The sequence below is a fragment of the Ylistrum balloti genome, unplaced genomic scaffold, assembly GCF_031769215.1.
Source record: "Ylistrum balloti isolate Yb309-2 unplaced genomic scaffold, AGI_CSIRO_Ybal_v1 Utg369852, whole genome shotgun sequence".
Classification (NCBI taxonomy): domain Eukaryota; kingdom Metazoa; phylum Mollusca; class Bivalvia; order Pectinida; family Pectinidae; genus Ylistrum; species Ylistrum balloti.
This window is the reverse complement of record NW_026782004.1, coordinates 1706758-1724830: the sequence shown is the minus strand read 5'-3', so window position 1 is coordinate 1724830 and position 18073 is coordinate 1706758. Positions and strand designations below refer to the sequence as shown.

The following is an 18073-nucleotide window of genomic DNA, read 5'->3' as shown; positions in this document are numbered from 1 at the left end:
CTGTTTTTAGAGTGGATATTAAATTTGCCTCCGTTGATTATTTTTGCGATAAATGATCTCTATGTTCATTGTGTACTATATTGTTCTTCCCTGTTTCAATAATCTCCAAGCGCACGTTCATATCAAGTAACGGTAGCTAGTTCAATTATATTGAAAGTTCAATACCAGGAAATTAAACCAATGACTGAAGACTCACATATGACCAAAGTACGCGTTACTATTTCATGTTAATGTGACAAAAGTGATTCTATTTCACGAGTGGACGGGTATGCTGGAAGTTGGAAAATTGTCTCAAATCTTTCTGATATTCAGTGTCTTACTTCCTTTTAATTAAAAAGTTTTGCCGTAACCTGCATGCCACGTTTTAATTCATTACAAAAGTGGCACTGTTGTTCTGGAATCATGAGATATGCGCACCTCTATATCTAGAGTTTGACTTTTTCCCGATCACTTTGGATTTTTTTTGTTCGCGTCATAGGCTTCAAAATTTAGGCCCCAAACATCATTGAAGGACTAGAAGGACGAAACAGCTTTATGAAGCAGTTTAATATGTGACTCTAGTGTATCTAACCCTTTGTATTTAAAGGTGTTATTCACGTGAATGTTTTTTGTACAATCTTCTCCGTTAGACACTTTCTCTTCCTCCATATACCCGTGCGGGTCACCTCCGCTCCCTCTCTAGATGTACCCGTTCAATTCGATTCTGCTTTGTTTGCTGTTTCTTGTCACTATCGTTTACTATATATAACTCACGTTCATCCTTCAAACCTACCTAAGGATGTTACAGTGGTGTTTGTATTGTTTACAGTCACTGACAGGGTTTAAACAACTAACAGTAATGCTAAAGGTATGCTAATTTCAGGTGCATCATCCGAATTTCTTAAACTTACACAGGAGCAAATTGAGGAGAAATATTTGGTTTCCTGGAAGAATGGATTCCTTGTTGACTGTTCGCAAGTATGTTCATCATTTATCGATAAAAGTTTTACTATTACAGACGCCTCCAAGTTATACTCGAAAAACGTTCTAAATAACGCAGAGAGAATTCTGTTGATATCTTTTATCAAAAGTGTATAAATCTGAAAAGAATTGTTTGCACAAAACAACTGCCTATAAAGTTGACTAAACTGATAAAAGTACATTATGTGCGTTATTAACAAAGAAATAATATAAAACTTTGTCATTTCAAACTGCAAAAAATAAAGTAGTGTAAAGATTTGATTTTATTCAGAGAAAACATTGGATCTATAAGGTATTTTCTTAACTACAGGTCAATCTCCCAATTTGTTGGAGCCCATTTGAACAAGCTGCAAAACAACTGACCGAGCACGTGGAAAAAAAATCAATACGGGAAACGGTTCTCAAGGTCAGTCTGTTTAATATATTATTAACAAAACTCTAATCCACGCTTACAAGTGGAATGTATCCTATAATGAATACAGAGATTGTTATATGACTATTTTGATATTACTCCCCTTATCAACCTAAGATTATGTCCCCTTGCCTGATATCCCTTCCCTTATCACCCCAAGAGTATGTCCCTCTGACTGATATCACGCCCCTTAACATCCCACGTGTAAGGCTCTCTGACTTTTATCACTCCCCTTATCACCCCAAGAGTAAGGCCCTGTGACTGATATTTCTCCCTTGATCAACCCAAGAGTAAGACTCTCTTGCTGATATCCCTTCCCTTATCACCCCAAGAGTAAGACCCTCTGACTGATATTACTCCCCTTATCACCCCAAGAGTAAGGCCCTCTGACTGATATCACTCCCCTTATCACCCCAAGAGTAAGGCCCTGTGACTGATATTACTCCCCTTATCACCCCAAGAGTATGTCCCTCTGACTGATATTACTCCCCTTATCACCCTAAGAGTAAGGCCCTCTGACTGATATTACTCCCCTTATCACCCCAAAAGTATGTCCCTCTGACTGATATCACTCCCCTCAACATCCCACTTGTAAGGGTCTCTGACTGCTATCACTCCCCTTATCAACCCAAGAGTAAGACCCTCTTGCTGATATCACTCCTCTTAGCATCCCAAGAGTATGTCCCTCTGACTGATATCACTCCTCTTAGCATCCCAAGAGTAAGGCCCTCTGACTGATATCACTCCCCTTATCACCCCAAGAGTAAGGCCCTGTGACTGATATTACTCCCCTTATCACCCCAAGAGTATGTCCCTCTGACTGATATTACTCCCCTTATCACCCTAAGAGTAAGGCCCTCTGACTGATATTACTCCCCTTATCACCCCAAAAGTATGTCCCTCTGACTGATATCACTCCCCTCAACATCCCACTTGTAAGGGTCTCTGACTGCTATCACTCCCCTTATCAACCCAAGAGTAAGACCCTCTTGCTGATATCACTCCTCTTAGCATCCCAAGAGTATGTCCCTCTGACTGATATCACTCCTCTTAGCATCCCAAGAGTAAGGCCCTCTGACTGATATCACTCCCCTTATCACCCCAAGAGTATGTCCCTCTGACTGATGTTACTCCTCTTAGCATCCCAAGAGTATGTCCCTCTGACTGATATTACTCCCCTTATCACCCCAAGAGTATGTCCCTCTGACTGATATTACTCCCCTTATCACCCCAAGAGTATGTCCCTGTGACTGATATTACTCCCCTTATCACCCCAAGAGTATGTCCCTCTGACTGATGTTACTCCCCTTATCATCCCAAGAGTATGTCCCTCTGACTGATATTACTCCCCTTATCACCCCAAGAGTATGTCCCTCTGACTGATATTACTCCCCTTATCACCCCAAGAGTATGTCCCTGTGACTGATATTACTCCCCTTATCACCCCAAGAGTAAGGCCCTCTGACTGATATTACTCCCCTTATCATCCCAAGAGTAAGGCCCTGTGACTGATATTACTCCCCTTTTTATCCCAAGAGTATGTCCCTCTGACTGATATTACCCCCCTTATCAACCCAAGAGTATGTCCCTCTGACTGATATTACTCCCCATATCACCCCAAGAGTAAGGCCCTCTGACTGATATCACTCCCCTTATCACCCCAAGAGTAAGGCCCTGTGACTGATATTACTCCCCTTATCACCCCAAGAGTATGTCCCTGTGACTGATATCACTCCTCTTAGTATCCCAAGAGTAAGGCCCTCTGACTGATATCACTCCCCTTATCACCCCAAGAGTAAGGCCCTCTGACTGATACCACTCCCCTTATCATCCCAAGAGTAAGGCCCTCTGACTGATATCACTCCCCTTATCACCCCAAGAGTAAGGCCCTCTGACTGATATTACTCCCCTTATCACCCTAAGAGTAAGGCCCTCTGACTGATATTACTCCCCTTATCACCCCAAGAGTATGTCCCTCTGACTGATATCACTCCCCTCAACATCCCACTTGTAAGGCTCTCTGACTGCTATCACTCCCCTTATCAACCCAAGAGTAAGACCCTCTTGCTGATATCACTCCTCTTAGCATCCCAAGAGTATGTCCCTCTGACTGATATCACTCCTCTTAGTATCCCAAGAGTAAGGCCCTCTGACTGATATCACTCCCCTTATCACCCCAAGAGTAAGGCCCTCTGACTGATACCACTCCCCTTATCATCCCAAGAGTAAGGCCCTCTGACTGATATCACTCCCCTTATCACCCCAAGAGTAAGGCCCTCTGACTGATATTACTCCCCTTATCACCCCAAGAGTAAGGCCCTCTGACTGATATTACTCCTCTTATCACCCCAAGTGTAAGGCCCTGTTACTGATATTACTCCCCTTAGCACCCAAAAGTAAGGCCCTCTGACTGATATCACTCCCCTTATCATCCCAAGAGTAAGGCCCTCTGACTGATATTACTCCCCTTATCACCCCAAGAGTATGTTCCTGTGACTGATATTACTCCCCTTATCACCCCAAGAGTAAGGCCCTCTGACTGATATCACTCCCCTTGTCACCCCAAGAGTAAGGCCCTGTGACTGATATTACTCCCCTTATCACCCCAAGAGTAAGGCCCTCTGACTGATATCACTCCCCTTATCACCCCAAGAGTAAGGCCCTCTGACTGATATTACTCCCCTTATCACCCCAAAAGTAAGGCCCTCTGACTGATATTACTCCCCTTATCACCCCAAGAGTAAGGCCCTCTGACTGATATCACTCCTCTTAGCATCCCAAGAGTAAGGCCCTCTGACTGATATCACTCCCCTTATCACCCCAAGAGTATGTCCCTCTGACTGATGTTACTCCTCTTATCACCCCAAGTGTAAGGCCCTGTTACTGATATTACTCCCCTTAGCACCCAAAAGTAAGGCCCTCTGACTGATATCACTCCCCTTATCATCCCAAGAGTAAGGCCCTCTGACTGATATTACTCCCCTTATCACCCCAAGAGTATGTTCCTGTGACTGATATTACTCCCCTTATCACCCCAAGAGTAAGGCCCTCTGACTGATATCACTCCCCTTGTCACCCCAGGAGTAAGGCCCTCTGACTGATATTACTCCCCTTATCACCCCAAGAGTATGGCCCTCTGACTGATATCACTCCCCTTATCACCCCAAGAGTAAGGCCCTCTGACTGATATTACTCCCCTTATCACCCCAAGAGTAAGGCCCTCTGACTGATATTACTCCCCTTATCACCCCAAGAGTAAGGCCCTCTGACTGATATTACTCCCCTTATCACCCCCAAGAGTAAGGCCCTCTGACTGATATTACTCCCCTTATCACCCCAAGAGTAAGGCCCTCTGACTGATATTACTCCCCTTATCACCCCAAGAGTAAGGCCCTCTGACTGATATCACTCCCCTTATCACCCCAAGAGTATGTCCCTGTGACTGATATTACTCCCCTTATCATCCCAAGAGTATGTCCCTGTGACTGATATCAGGACTCTTGGTCTGATAAGGGGCGTGATATCAAGATACACATATGGTAATCTTTTTTTATAATTTTTTTCTTTAAATCACCCAACTTTACAGTCTTTTAAAATTAGTCCCCATGTTTAGTTATTACCATTCACGGAAGACAGCAGCACTTGTATTACTAACAAGGAAAAGCAATCCGGAAACGGCACCATGCAGACATTTGAGCGAAATTCTAAATTATTTTTATCAGAAAAAGAGGGAATAAAAACACACTTCTCTCATACGAACAATATTTATGTTCAAATCAGACAGCGATATGCGCAATGAACGAAATATAAAAAAAATAGAGGGGTTTGATATCACTTTCAAGGATGTGTGATATCACTTCAGTGTCTGATATATATATTATTACAGATGAATGGTACATGTAACATATTTAATGTATACATTAATGACCTCTCAGGATGTTTTATTTAAAAAATATCATTTAGGGTGTCGCACTGCTGTTGTGGTAGGGTTAAAAATTAACATGCACCAATGCTAAGGGTGTCGTAACACTGTTGTGGGAGGATTAAAAAAATCACTCTGTATCAATGTTTAGGGTGTTGTACCGCTATTGCGATAGGGTAAAATTCACCATGTACCAATGTTTAGGGTGTCGTACCGCTGGTGTGATAGGGACAAAAACAATCATCAGGTTCCAATGTTTAGGGTGTCGAACAGCTGGTGTGATCGGGACCCAAATAATCACCATGTACCAATGTTTAATATGTTTTTGCACTTTTGTGACATGATATAGTCCCCGTGTTATAGTCTTCATGATATAATCCCCGTGTTATAGTCCTAATGATATAGTCCTCATGATATAGTCCCTGTGTTATAGTCCTCATGATATCGGCCCCGCGTTATAGTCCTCATGATATAGTCCCCATGTTATAGTCATCATGCTATAGTCCCCATGTTATAGTCCTCATGATATCGGCCCCGCGTTATAGTCTTCATGATATAGTCCCCATGTTATAGTCTTCATGATATAGTCCCCATGTTATAGTCCTCATAATATAGTCCCTATGTTATAGTCCTTATAATATAGTCACCATGTTATAGTCTTCATGATATAGTCCCCATTATATAGTCCTCATGATATCGGCCCCGCGTTATAGTCTTCATGATATAGTCCCCATGTTATAGTCTTCATGATATAGTCCCCATGTTATAGTCCTCATAATATAGTCCCTATGTTATAGTCCTTATAATATAGTCACCATGTTATAGTCCTCATAATATAGTCTCCATTATATAGTCCTCATGATATCGGCCCCGCGTTATAGTCCTCATGATATCGGCCCCGCGTTATAGTCCTCATGATATCGGCCCCGCGTTATAGTCTTCATGCTATAGTCCCCATGTTATAGTCCTCATGCTATAGTCCCCATGTTATAGTCCTCATGCTATAGTCCTCATGATATAGTCACCATGTTATAGTCCTCATGCTATAGTCCTCATGCTATAGTCCCCATGTTATAGTCCTCATGATATCGGCCCCGCGTTATAGTCTTCATGATATAGTCCCCATGTTATAGTCCTCATGATATCGGCCCCGCGTTATAGTCCTCATGATATCGGCCCCGCGTTATAGTCTTCATGATATAGTCCCCATGATATAGTCCTCATGATATCGGCCCCGCGTTATAGTCCTCATGATATAGTCCCCATGTTATAGTCTTCATGCTATAGTCCCCATGTTATATTCCTCATGATATAGTCCCCATGTTATAGTCCTCATGATATCGGCCCCGCGTTATAGCACTCATGATATCGGCCCCGCGTTATAGTCCTCATGATATAGTCCCCATGTTATAGTCTTCATGCTATAGTCCCCATGTTATAGTCCTCATGATATAGTCCCCATGTTATAGTCCTCATGATATCGGCCCCGCGTTATAGTCTTCATGATATAGTCCTCATGTCATAATCCTCATGATATAGTCCTCGAGTAATAGTCCTCATTATATAGTCCCCGTGTTATAGTCCTCATGATTTTGTCCCCATGATATAGTCACCATGTATTAGTCCTCATGATATAGTCCAGCTATATATAGGGTGTTGTGACAGGGATAAATAACGACATGTACATAGTAGTCGACATGATATAAATACCATTTTATTGTCCTCATGATATAGTCCTCATGTCATAGTCCTGACGTCAGTCATTATGCTTCAACAGTCAAAGATTGATTGCTTATGTCATATGCCAAAAACAACGCATGTTTTGTTTATTTGCAGCTAAATGGAGATCATGATATACCGAAAGAAAAGCGACAGCAACTTGTCCTACACAAGATACTAACGTTCTTAACCAGTGGATATATTTGGCAGGACGGAGAGGAAGACGTTCCTAAGGTTTGTAGGAGAAAGTCAGTTATGATGTACCAGAGTCTGACATGGATGTGATTCTTCTTATAAAGACAGAATGTATTCATATACTTGTACGAAATATCTGTTGACGTTAGATAATTTCAGCAAAAATAATTTTCAAATCTTTCTCTTATCGTTTGGTGAAGAAAAATGATGTATGATGTACTCGCTTATCCTAAAGATAGAAGTAAGAGGTGAACAACGGTGCAATGTTGCTTAGCCTGACTTGTTGCCTATCTTGAAACAAACAAAAATGTGTTCCTGCTTACATCGACACAACTAATGAAATCGTTTCGTGTAAATTAAGGGTAACCATATTGTATGCTTATAATGCAGGACGATAGTGAATAATGGCTTGTTTTCTAAATATACATAATTAATATGAAATATATATCAAAATTACGACATTTGTCCAATTATGGTGCTAGTGCGCCTCTCCAAAGAGGTTTTGACCTTTCTTCCGACCACTTAGAAGTTTCTTCGACTATACTGTATCTGACTCTAAATATTAAGAGGTGCTATTCACTTGTATGTCTTGTACAATCTCTCAGACTGAAAACCCTTAGCTTCACTGACGAGCTCCAGTTTCTACAGAACCGTTCTGTAACTCTAACGTTGTGTAAAAAGCTGCTATTTAATTGTTTGTCTTCTGTACAATATTTGACAGATACACACATTATTTTTACATCTATCTTCCCGGGTTATCTTCGATAATCTCATGTAAAGTTGTCCTACAAAATGAACTAAAAAACAAAGTATGGTGACAAAATCTCTGAACTTATACCAGATTTTTCATCACAGGAACTTCCATGGTGTTTGTCAAAGCCACTAACACGCGTCTCAGATGCTCTTGGTGTTCAGCCAATCCTAAGCTACCCAAGCATGATTTTAGGAAACTGGAAGATGAAAAATGTTGATAAGTATGTACACTTACAGTGCCAACATAAATTAAGATATCGTATACTATTGCATGACTTTGATGTTGTCGAATGTTCGTAACATTTCAACTATATAGTTTATTTTCTCCTAACATAAGTCTTCTTTGTTTCATTTCCATGACCCAGGCCATTCGAATTCGGGTAAGTAATCAATTCATATTTAAACAATAAATGATCTTTTATAAAAATAGGCAAAAATAGTATCTCGTGAAAACAGAATAATAAATTGGAACAATCGATATCCTGTCGAATGCAACACGACCGATACACTGGATTTAAAACAAACACAAATAATGGGATCAAAAGTATGGTTACATGTGTTTCTTATGAATTTGGTAACGCAAACTGAATTGCAAATGGATTTGGGATATCTTATATCGGATAATGATTTGTTAACCATTAGAAGAGATGAGATCGCAATTGTTGCGTTTCATTTTTGAACTTATTGATAATTTCTTCCTCTTTAGTCAAAGACAGCTCTTTATTTGTTTTTTAAACATTCCGAAGTGTGTTAGCTTTTTATGGCACCAGTAAAGTTCCTTCAGGTTTTTCAAAAGTCGTTTTAACTTTCCAGAAATGTAAATGCCATGTATTGGACACCGGGAGGTGATGGTGCGGAATGGTTTATCGTTACTCATGTCATTATCGAACAGAGATTTGCACCTGCCCTAGACGTAAGTATTGCTCTACAGATATCTGACATTATCTTATATAATCTTTACCTATCTGTGTGTACTACCTCTATTGAATCAGTGATGGGAAAGGCTATTTCTGCCTTGATCTCCTTATTCATACTGATAACGGAGAAGCCTTGACAGTCCATCAGCCGGTTTTAACTCTACAAGGTAGTTCATAAATAAATTTATTACGTTGATATATCGAAATTTCTAAATATATTTAAAAACAGACTGGATAATTATTGGCAAAATCAGGAACTCCTCTATAACTATTGATCTCAGATACATGAAAAGGTAACGTCGCATTCAATTTCATTTTAATGTCATTTTTGCGGCTATATTATACACGGTTTGCTATGCTAGTTTTTAGAAACCTGTACATGTATACAGAACACACATTTTACAATCCTTTTCCACATGTAGATTGGTATGTTGCAGACTGTAAATCCGTGAGGAAGTATTTATATCAAGTTCAAGAAATATATTCAACATAATTAAGAAAAGATATCAATGTTTGGTGAAATTTAAAACGTCCTGCAATACACATCAATTCCATACTGTGTATCAGATGTGAAACTGTTAAAGCCAAAATTATATAAAAAAAAAAATGTCTACATAGTCTAACATTTCTACTATCTTATTTCATTGGCCATGCTAGTTCAATCAGACAGCTTATTACAGAGTATTTTTATTTTTACTTTTGCGTTATAATTCTTAGACTACTACATATATATCATATCCCAAGATATGTTGTTGATTAGAGCTAAACTGCTGTTTGCTATTCAACGTCATTTTAACGAGTTCACTGGTATGATTGGAAGAAATGAGTCAACTTCAAAAGCCCTGGTTTTGACCCGAGTTTACACTCATGGAAGAAATATATATCCATATCTATATCTGATTAAAAATGTACAATTGCCCTTACCTAATATCTTGCACAACTAGAAGATGAGGGATAATTATTTAGGAAACAACATTTTACAATCAGTTTGTTCACATTAGCATAGTCTAGGAAATTATCTCAATTTTGTAACCACGTTGACTGACCTCTTACTTCTCATTTGAGAACGCGTTTTTGTTTACTTTAAGTGACTCAGAAGAATCAAAAGACACGTACTTTCCCGGAACACCTGGCATTTTTTCTTCGAAGTTTTTTTAATATTTTGCATTTATTTTATTGATATCAAGTAAAGATTTGTTAATACAATAATGTTAACATAACGATCTTTTCTTTCTTGATTTCTTCTTTCTTTGTTTCTTGATTTCTTGATTTCTTCTTTCTTTGTTTCTTTCTTTGTTTCTTGATTTCTTTCTTGATTTCTTCTTTCTTTCTTTCTTGATTTCTTCTTTCTTTCTTGATTTCTGGATTTCTTGATTTCTTTCTTGATTTCTTTCTTGATTTCTTCTTTCTGTCTTTCTTGATTTCTTCTTTCTTTCTTTCTTTCTGTTTTTCTTGATTTCTTCTTTCTTTCTTTCTTTCTGTCTTTCTTGATTTCTTCTTTCTTTCTTTCTTTCTTTCTGTCTTTCTTGATTTCTTGATTTCTTTCTTGATTTCTTTCTTGATTTCTTCTTTCTGTCTTTCTTGATTTCTTCTTTCTTTCTTTCTTTCTGTCTTTCTTGATTTCTTCTTTCTTTCTTTCTTTCTGTCTTTCTTGATTTCTTTCTTTCTTTCTTTCTTTCTTTCTGTCTTTCTTAATTTCTTCTTTCTTTCTTTCTTTCTTTCTTTCTTTCTGTCTTTCTTGATTTCTTCTTTCTTTCTTTCTGTCTTCCTTAATTTCTTCTTTCTTTCTTTTTTTCTTTCTTTCTGTCTTTCTTGATTTCTTCTTTCTTTCTTTCTTGATTTCTTCTTTCTGTCTTTCTTGATTTCTTCTTTCTTTCTTTTCTTTCTGTCTTTCTTGATTTCTTCTTTTTTTCTTTCTTTCTGTCTTTCTTGATTTCTTCTTTCTTTCTTTCTTTCTTTCTGTCTTTCTTGATTTCTTCTTTCTTTCTTTCTTGATTTCTTCTTTCTGTCTTTCTTGATTTCTTCTTTCTTTCTTTTCTTTCTGTCTTTCTTGATTTCTTCTTTCTTTCTTTCTGTCTTCCTTAATTTCTGTCTTTCTTTCTTTCTTTCTTTCTTTCTTTCTTTCTTTCTTTCTTGATTTCTTTCTTTCTTTCTTTATTGATTTCTTTCTTTCTATCTTTCTTTCTGTCTTTCTTGATTTCTTCTTTCTTTCTTTCTCTCTTTATTGATTGATTCTTTCTTCTTTCTTTCTTTCTTTCTTTCTTTCTTCCTTATTTCCATATCTATTTAAGCCTTGTCATTTATGCTATATATTAAAGTATCTGGTATTTGTATTCTGTGTAGTAAACTACCGTCAACAATTTTGTGAAAGGATATGTCATAGGTCTTTGAGTTATCGTCAGTGTGAAAATTATGTAAACTGTCCTATATACATGTAGTTAAAGCATGTAGTCTGCACCGTAGGCTATTGTCGAGGCCATGAAGCATTCGTCACCAGGCAGTGAGGATAACGCCAAATTGGTTGAAGCTCTCAGAAACATACCAAAAGTGATGTCGGAAATGATGTATACGTTCACTAAAATCAATGGTTAGTTCCTTATTCTTGCACTTCAAATATCATATATCGTTACATTTAGGAAATACAATTCCTAGTCGATACTCTGAGACAGTGTCGATATATTTTGTGCATAGCTGTACACAAATCTTTAGATTTCTTTTATTCTTGAAACCACTCATTGCAAATATTATAGGGTAGCACCACAACTGGTAATCGTTTTCACTAAAACCAGCGGTAATGATAATGCCTGTTCCAAGATATATTTATAAATAAATCAAATGTAACTGCATTAATAACCGAAGATGTATTGTATAAGAGAAGTAAAGATAAACCAATGTTCTTTCAACTATGAATGTTTTTATTCCATATGCGTTTACATACTTATCCAATTTAATAACAAGGAAAGTTTTCAATCGAAACCAGAAGTTTAACGAAACAGGATTTATCATGTTTACAGACGGGGTACAGCCGGAACATTTCTATGATGAGCTGCGAATTTTCTACTCGGGGTCAGTATATGTAACTGATATATGGTGTGTAAAGAGTATTTTTCCCATACAATGGTAATTCTAATTGCGAAAAAGATATACATTTTATACACAAAACTGTATTCGTATTATACATATTTAATACACCGAAAAGCTGTATTGACCCTGCAGTTGATGCTGTCGATATCGTAAAATTCTCACCCAATGTTTGTTATAAAGATTAAGAAGTGTATTGATCGCGGGATTACAATCTAATTGATAATGTAATTTAAAACACGAGTATATATTAGATATGGTATTTGTTTGTTTTGGTTTTATGTATTTGCATGTATTTTAAAACGAGATGGTAAAATTTATTTAATTTTCTTAATTAAACAATTTTGTAGTTGGGGCAATGGGAGGAATCCACTTCCTGATGGATTGATTTATAAAGGCGTTTATGGAGACAAACCCAAAACGGTTGGTTAATAGTTTTGTATTAATTGATCAGTTGGTACAGATACATAATGTTTTATTAGGAAGATAATACCATGGTCTGTGAATATGAACTCATATTTAAAAAGTAATACAATAACAAATGATATTTCTTTTGAATTGATCATATCAGCACATGCCCATATCAAATATAACCTATACGATTGCAGATGAAAGGAGGAAGTGCTGCTCAAAGTACAACTCTACAGTTACTAGACGCAGCATTAGGCATTAAACATGAAGGAGGTATGAATCTTGTTACATTGCAGAGATGGTCTGGGAATCACCCGTGAAGGAGGTATATACAGTTTTTATGGTAGACATAGTCTGGAAATCATCCATGAAGGAGAACGATACATTTTTTTTACTGTAGACATGGTCTGGGAATCAGCCATGAATGACGTCTATGCATGCATTCATTTTATTCTAGACATGGTCTGGGAATCAGCCATGAATGACGTCTATGCATGCATTCATTTTATTCTAGACATGGTCTGGGAATCAGCCATGAATGATGTTACTATCTTATTGTGTTGCAATGGTCATGTTCACCTAAGTGATATACCTAGGGCACTAGGGCTAGTTCGTTAACTATGTCTGGACAAATGAAGTTTTAGATTTAAATCGAGATCATGTAAGTTTGTGATCAACTTTCGGGCTTACAAAACTAGAGTCCATTATAAGTGGTTAACAAAGGCAAAAGTAATTGTTTATTCATTGCTCCTCGAGTATGGTAATTACATTGCCTGGTTAATGACAATCCAACAAGATTTTATTCAGGTGTTAGCTATGGTTGTTCCTAAAGGTTGAGACTCAGCAGGTTGGATTGTCAATTAATGTCCAAATGAAGTTTTCGTGACTCTTTTAAAGCCACACTTTCGCTCTAAAAATATTATTCAGAAAAAACCTTGTTTAGATGTTTGCGTTAATTGCTTTAGAAAAAATAGTTTTTTGTGTTAAAAAATATGTATCAATTGTTTATACCATAAATGATGTATTTCCTCGGTCACATAAAATCGTTACGTCATATCGTTGTTTTGTTGTAAACCGCTTTCAAGTAAACAGAGCTTGCTGTTTGATCATGCTTTATGTTCAATAGTGAGAAAACATATAACAAAAATATGAAAAAGTATTATACTTCTACAGATCAAAAGAACTTCCTTGACGAAGTGAGGGACTACATGATGAAAGAACATCGTGACTTCTGTGATGTTGTGGAGGAAAACAGCAACATAAGAAAATACGGTAATGCCATATATCTTTCTTCATGTCTCACTAAATCCATGACTGACTGTGATAAAATGCAGTATTTCCTGACTTTAAATCGTTTTTAAATTTCGATGGTAAAATATAACTTGGCTGCACACTCCTACCGGCAGCCTGTGCTCGTTTACTGTTTTATTTGAACCTTTAATTTCTTCATTTTTATTATCTAAACGGGTCTGCATAATGTTTATCATTGCATGAGAAGAGACATGGGAGTCTTAATAGCATTATATAGCATTCGAAAGAAAAGCTTAAGATTGGGTTAGAATGCTCTTCCGTAATTTATCATTGAAATGCAGATTGTAATTGAACAACAGACGAATCTATAAATTCCCTGTATCATTACATTTTTACCAATGATATTTAGGACTATATCAATTTGATAAAAAAAACTGAAATCTTTTATCAATCTGTACGACAGCGTTGCTGCTTACATTGAGTGTTTTCTTTAAATTCATATCGTGGTTCAGTTTAGCATATAACAACACCACATGATTGGTAGAAACATAATTATAGTGATAAATTTTATAGCGATGTCTTATTGTCAAGCGTTTAAACTGTCATAATATTTTGCTTTCAAATATATTTTTTAAAAAAACATTTCCTGTTGTATATCATATATATTTAACAGAACTATCTGAATCGGGAAAGTATTCAATATCCTTTATGTATAATTATGATAAACTTATTGTGAAATTATTTTCGATCTAGTGGACCAATGTGAAAATGATGATGTCCAACTGGCCTACAACAAGTGTATTGATGCAATAAGGAATTTCAGGAATTTGCACATGAAGAAGGTAGATCAGTAAGTATACAGTCATGATCAGTACGTTTGTATAATAAGAACATTATGCGAGACCAAAATCGAATATTATAAAATGAGAATTTAAGTAACGCTCATATGATTTCGTCTTCGTTGGAAACAATTTCTGTCAATCACAGGTACATTAAAAGACCTTCACAGAGGAATGATAGAAGGCAGGCTGTGGAAGGACTCAAGGATACGGGAACTGGAAGCACTCGTAAGTTCTTTTTAGTGAACAGGATTGACAGCGTTAATTGGTATTTAGATCATTGTCATACTCCTTAAAAGTCACGTTATGCATGCAGCATTTCGCAATGTTTAGATAATTCTCAGCATGGTTTGAAATACGTTAGAGCGGATTTCAACCAAATTTGGTCTGAGACATGATTTGTAGAGAGCAATTATTTCTGAAATGGGAAGATTTGATATAAACTTATGTCTAGGTAGATTTCAATCAACTTTGGCCTGAAACATCACTCGGGTAGAGCAACCATTTGGTCAATAAGTGAGACTGATTCGAAAACTAGGGACAGATTGGAATTAAGTATGGAAGGAACACTTTGCTTTTGAAAGTTGCTCTTCCTAATACAATTAGTGAATTTCAACCAAATTAGTTTTGAAACATCATTTTGGATTACAATCACTGTTTTTAATTAATAATATCAATTTGACTCATTGGGACGGGATGTGGAGGATGAAGTTGGGCTCACAAAGGGGAAATAAGCTAAAAGTTTAATTTTGAAACCATCTTTGGGTTTAGAAATAATTTGTTAATTGAATATCGTCGATTTATATTTTGGGGTTCTAGACATGTGTATGGCCCTGTCCTGGCCATTTTTGTCTTCATTGGACACCTCATACGACAGTAAAATTCTTTCGACGTCTGATTGTAACATGTCCACCCACATGCCACTTGTCTTCCATGATATTGAAGTTATTCAGTATCTATGAATAGTTCATATTTCATCGTACACAACCTCGATCTGGGGGTTTCTAAGACGTGAGCATCGGGGACTGCAAGTAGAAGATTTTGAAAACGAGGTGAGGTAATAAAACATTGCCATGTCGCTCTTGTCTGACTTTTTTATATAGCACACAGTACCTTCGTCTAAATACAGCATTGTTATTTCACTTCGAGGTGGAGAAAATTTTGGTATTTCAATTTTGAAATGCGTATTTTTCTGATAACAATGCCATGTATAGATATAATGTGATATTGGGCATAGCGACATTTTACCGAAAAGCCATTTCAAATAGTCGTTTTGAATTAATTGACTGCAGAATTTAGGATTTTTTTTTACATTTTGATAGTTCATGTGGATATCGGAGGCTCGACGGTTGTAAGCGGAGGGGGATTCATAGTTAAAAAGTCGGTATGAACAACAACAAAGTATAAATACACATTTCAAAACTGAACTATCAGAATCTTCTTCAGTTTTCGAAACTGAGTCGAAGTGTTTGTAATAACCACGCAATATTCAGCCACAGGTACGTGTGTGAAACAGTCTCAAAACATCGTTCAGGTCTGTGCGATGTATAAAAGTCAATTATTAAAGAGTGATACGGAAACGTTTTCCTACATCACCTCATTTTCAAGCGCTACAACTTAGCAACAACGGGATGGAAATTGTACACGATGGATGTGCCCACACCATATTCAATCATTGACTTTCTTCTTGTCACATAACATAATAAAAAGGTCATATTATCTATTTTCAACTATAGCTTATCTCGAATTCCTGAAGAGAGTCAACGAGGACACAAAGAATTGTACATTAACGAAGAAGTAGAAGACAATGGTGGTATGAAGAGTATTAGCATAGACATTCAAGGACTGCGCTTGTACCATCCTAGTTGCTTCCAATAGACTTTTTGACTGTAGTGTACAATTAACCTTTTTCGCTGTTTATGCGTTTTCTATGTTGCATCAGTTTGCAATAAAAGTTGTAGTACTGAGGTAATGTTTGCTATTTTGGAAAGATCATGGGGTTGATGAGTGTCTTGTTTTCTAAAGAATATGAGTAGTTCAATTTCATTTCGATAAAGTTTGATGTCTCAGATTGATGTATCTGTATTGAAAGAGATTTTGCTGCCTGTGCTGAGTTATCATCTTAAATAACGCAGAACGAAGTGTCATCTTGAAACCGTTTACTTGGATAGAAATATTAGTATTGGTATCACTTATATACATAAGAAGTAGTAATGGTTGGAGGACAAATCACTGAGTGACCTTTTACTTACATTTATGAATTTGGAAAAGCAGCCTTCAGTATCTACTGTTTGCTTTCTATTGAAAAAATAATTTTTAAAACAGCAATGTAACTTTCCATTTATACCATATGATTTCAGTTTTAGTAAAAGACCTTCATTCAATACTCTACCAAAAGACTAACTAATACCTCGAAGAACACGTTTCTTTCCATTGTCCGTATAATCAACAAATTTATTATACATAAATAAAAGAAGATTGACAATAGAATCACCAGATATAAAGCAAAACGGATGCTCAGTAATGTTATCGTTTTCAATCACAATATGTTAGTGCTGTATGAAAACACCTTTTCCGAAATTGTAGTGAAGCTTTGTGTAATTGAAATTGGTCATCAGGTCCTCGGGCTTATTAGTGTTGACAGTGTGAATTTGTGCAGTGACATGGATGTTATTTGTGTGAGTGATTTTAGAGAGAAAGTAGAGAGATACAATTTGTGTAAATAAAAAAATTTCCTCTGATTTCTGACATGTGATTGTTATGGTTAGCAACTGAAAGAATGACTTAAAATGCAAAATTACTGCTAATTCCAAACTAACTCTACAATTTTATAGAAAAAATGTATTTCTGAACACCTGTCTTAAAATCAACAACACTGTCATGGTAACAAACTACATTTCATTAAATTCCAACTCGGAAATCCTTCAAAACATGACCACGTCTAAATACTATGAGAATTTCACTTCTAGTAAAACTGTCGATCTGTCAGTTCTAAATAGTTTTCGTAACTATATACATGAAATCCAGTTGAGCACGACTGCATGGCAAATTATAGAGGAAAAAACAAAAAACAAAAAAAATTAAAAAAACAAAAACCACACATCTTTCCACGTATAATTTCACAAGCATGCGTTTCAGATACTTGGAAACAAAGGACAGGCAGGTTACAGTTAAACAGAGACACAGCATAATTCCATCAATCAAGCATATGGATACTAGAAGTAGACCCACAGGTAAACCGATAACTCTCCCTTTAACCGCTAAAGTATAATTAAGCATAGATCACTCACTTTAGCCAGTAACATATTTGATCGTACGAAAGTGACTATAATGTGTGTGTTTACATAGTGATTAATGGCGATACGAGGCCGAATTGGAGTGAGAATTTTTCACAAGGGAATGATCGTTTACTGAACATAACTAAGTAAGTTTCATTATATCTACAAATCATGAAAATTGTAAACAGAGCATTAGCTTTGGATATATTGAAAGTAAATATCTACATGGACACATATGTGTAGTAGGTTACATGTTTTTTTGTAAATATGAATTCATGTGTATAGTGCATTGTGACAATGTTGCGGTTTGCAGACAAAAATGCAGTAAATTATTT

At 36.7% G+C, this 18073-nt stretch overlaps 1 protein-coding gene across 1 annotated transcript; it reads left to right on the top strand.

Moving 5' to 3' along the window:
• The first annotated feature begins 849 nt into the window (after positions 1-849).
• Positions 850-16269, top strand: LOC132545712 (myoglobin-like). Its single transcript, XM_060209402.1, has 14 exons — positions 850-957; positions 1271-1366; positions 7131-7247; positions 8064-8182; positions 8327-8341; positions 8775-8874; positions 11342-11465; positions 11893-11944; positions 12310-12382; positions 12568-12643; positions 13544-13642; positions 14375-14471; positions 14609-14688; positions 16197-16269. Exons 1-14 carry the CDS (start codon positions 850-852, stop codon positions 16259-16261), a joined length of 1221 nt encoding a protein of 406 aa, XP_060065385.1. The 3' UTR covers positions 16262-16269.
• Positions 16270-18073: the final 1804 nt, after the last annotated feature.

Bases quoted from the DNA above. Each gene is read 5' to 3' on its own strand.
- LOC132545712 (XM_060209402.1), top strand. From the start codon at position 850: ATGCTAATTTCAGGTGCATCATCCGAATTTCTTAAACTTACACAGGAG. The intron at 11,945-12,309 runs GTCAGTATATGT...ACAATTTTGTAG, and splicing joins CTGCGAATTTTCTACTCGGG to TTGGGGCAATGGGAGGAATC. The intron at 12,383-12,567 runs GTTGGTTAATAG...ATACGATTGCAG, and splicing joins ATGGAGACAAACCCAAAACG to ATGAAAGGAGGAAGTGCTGC.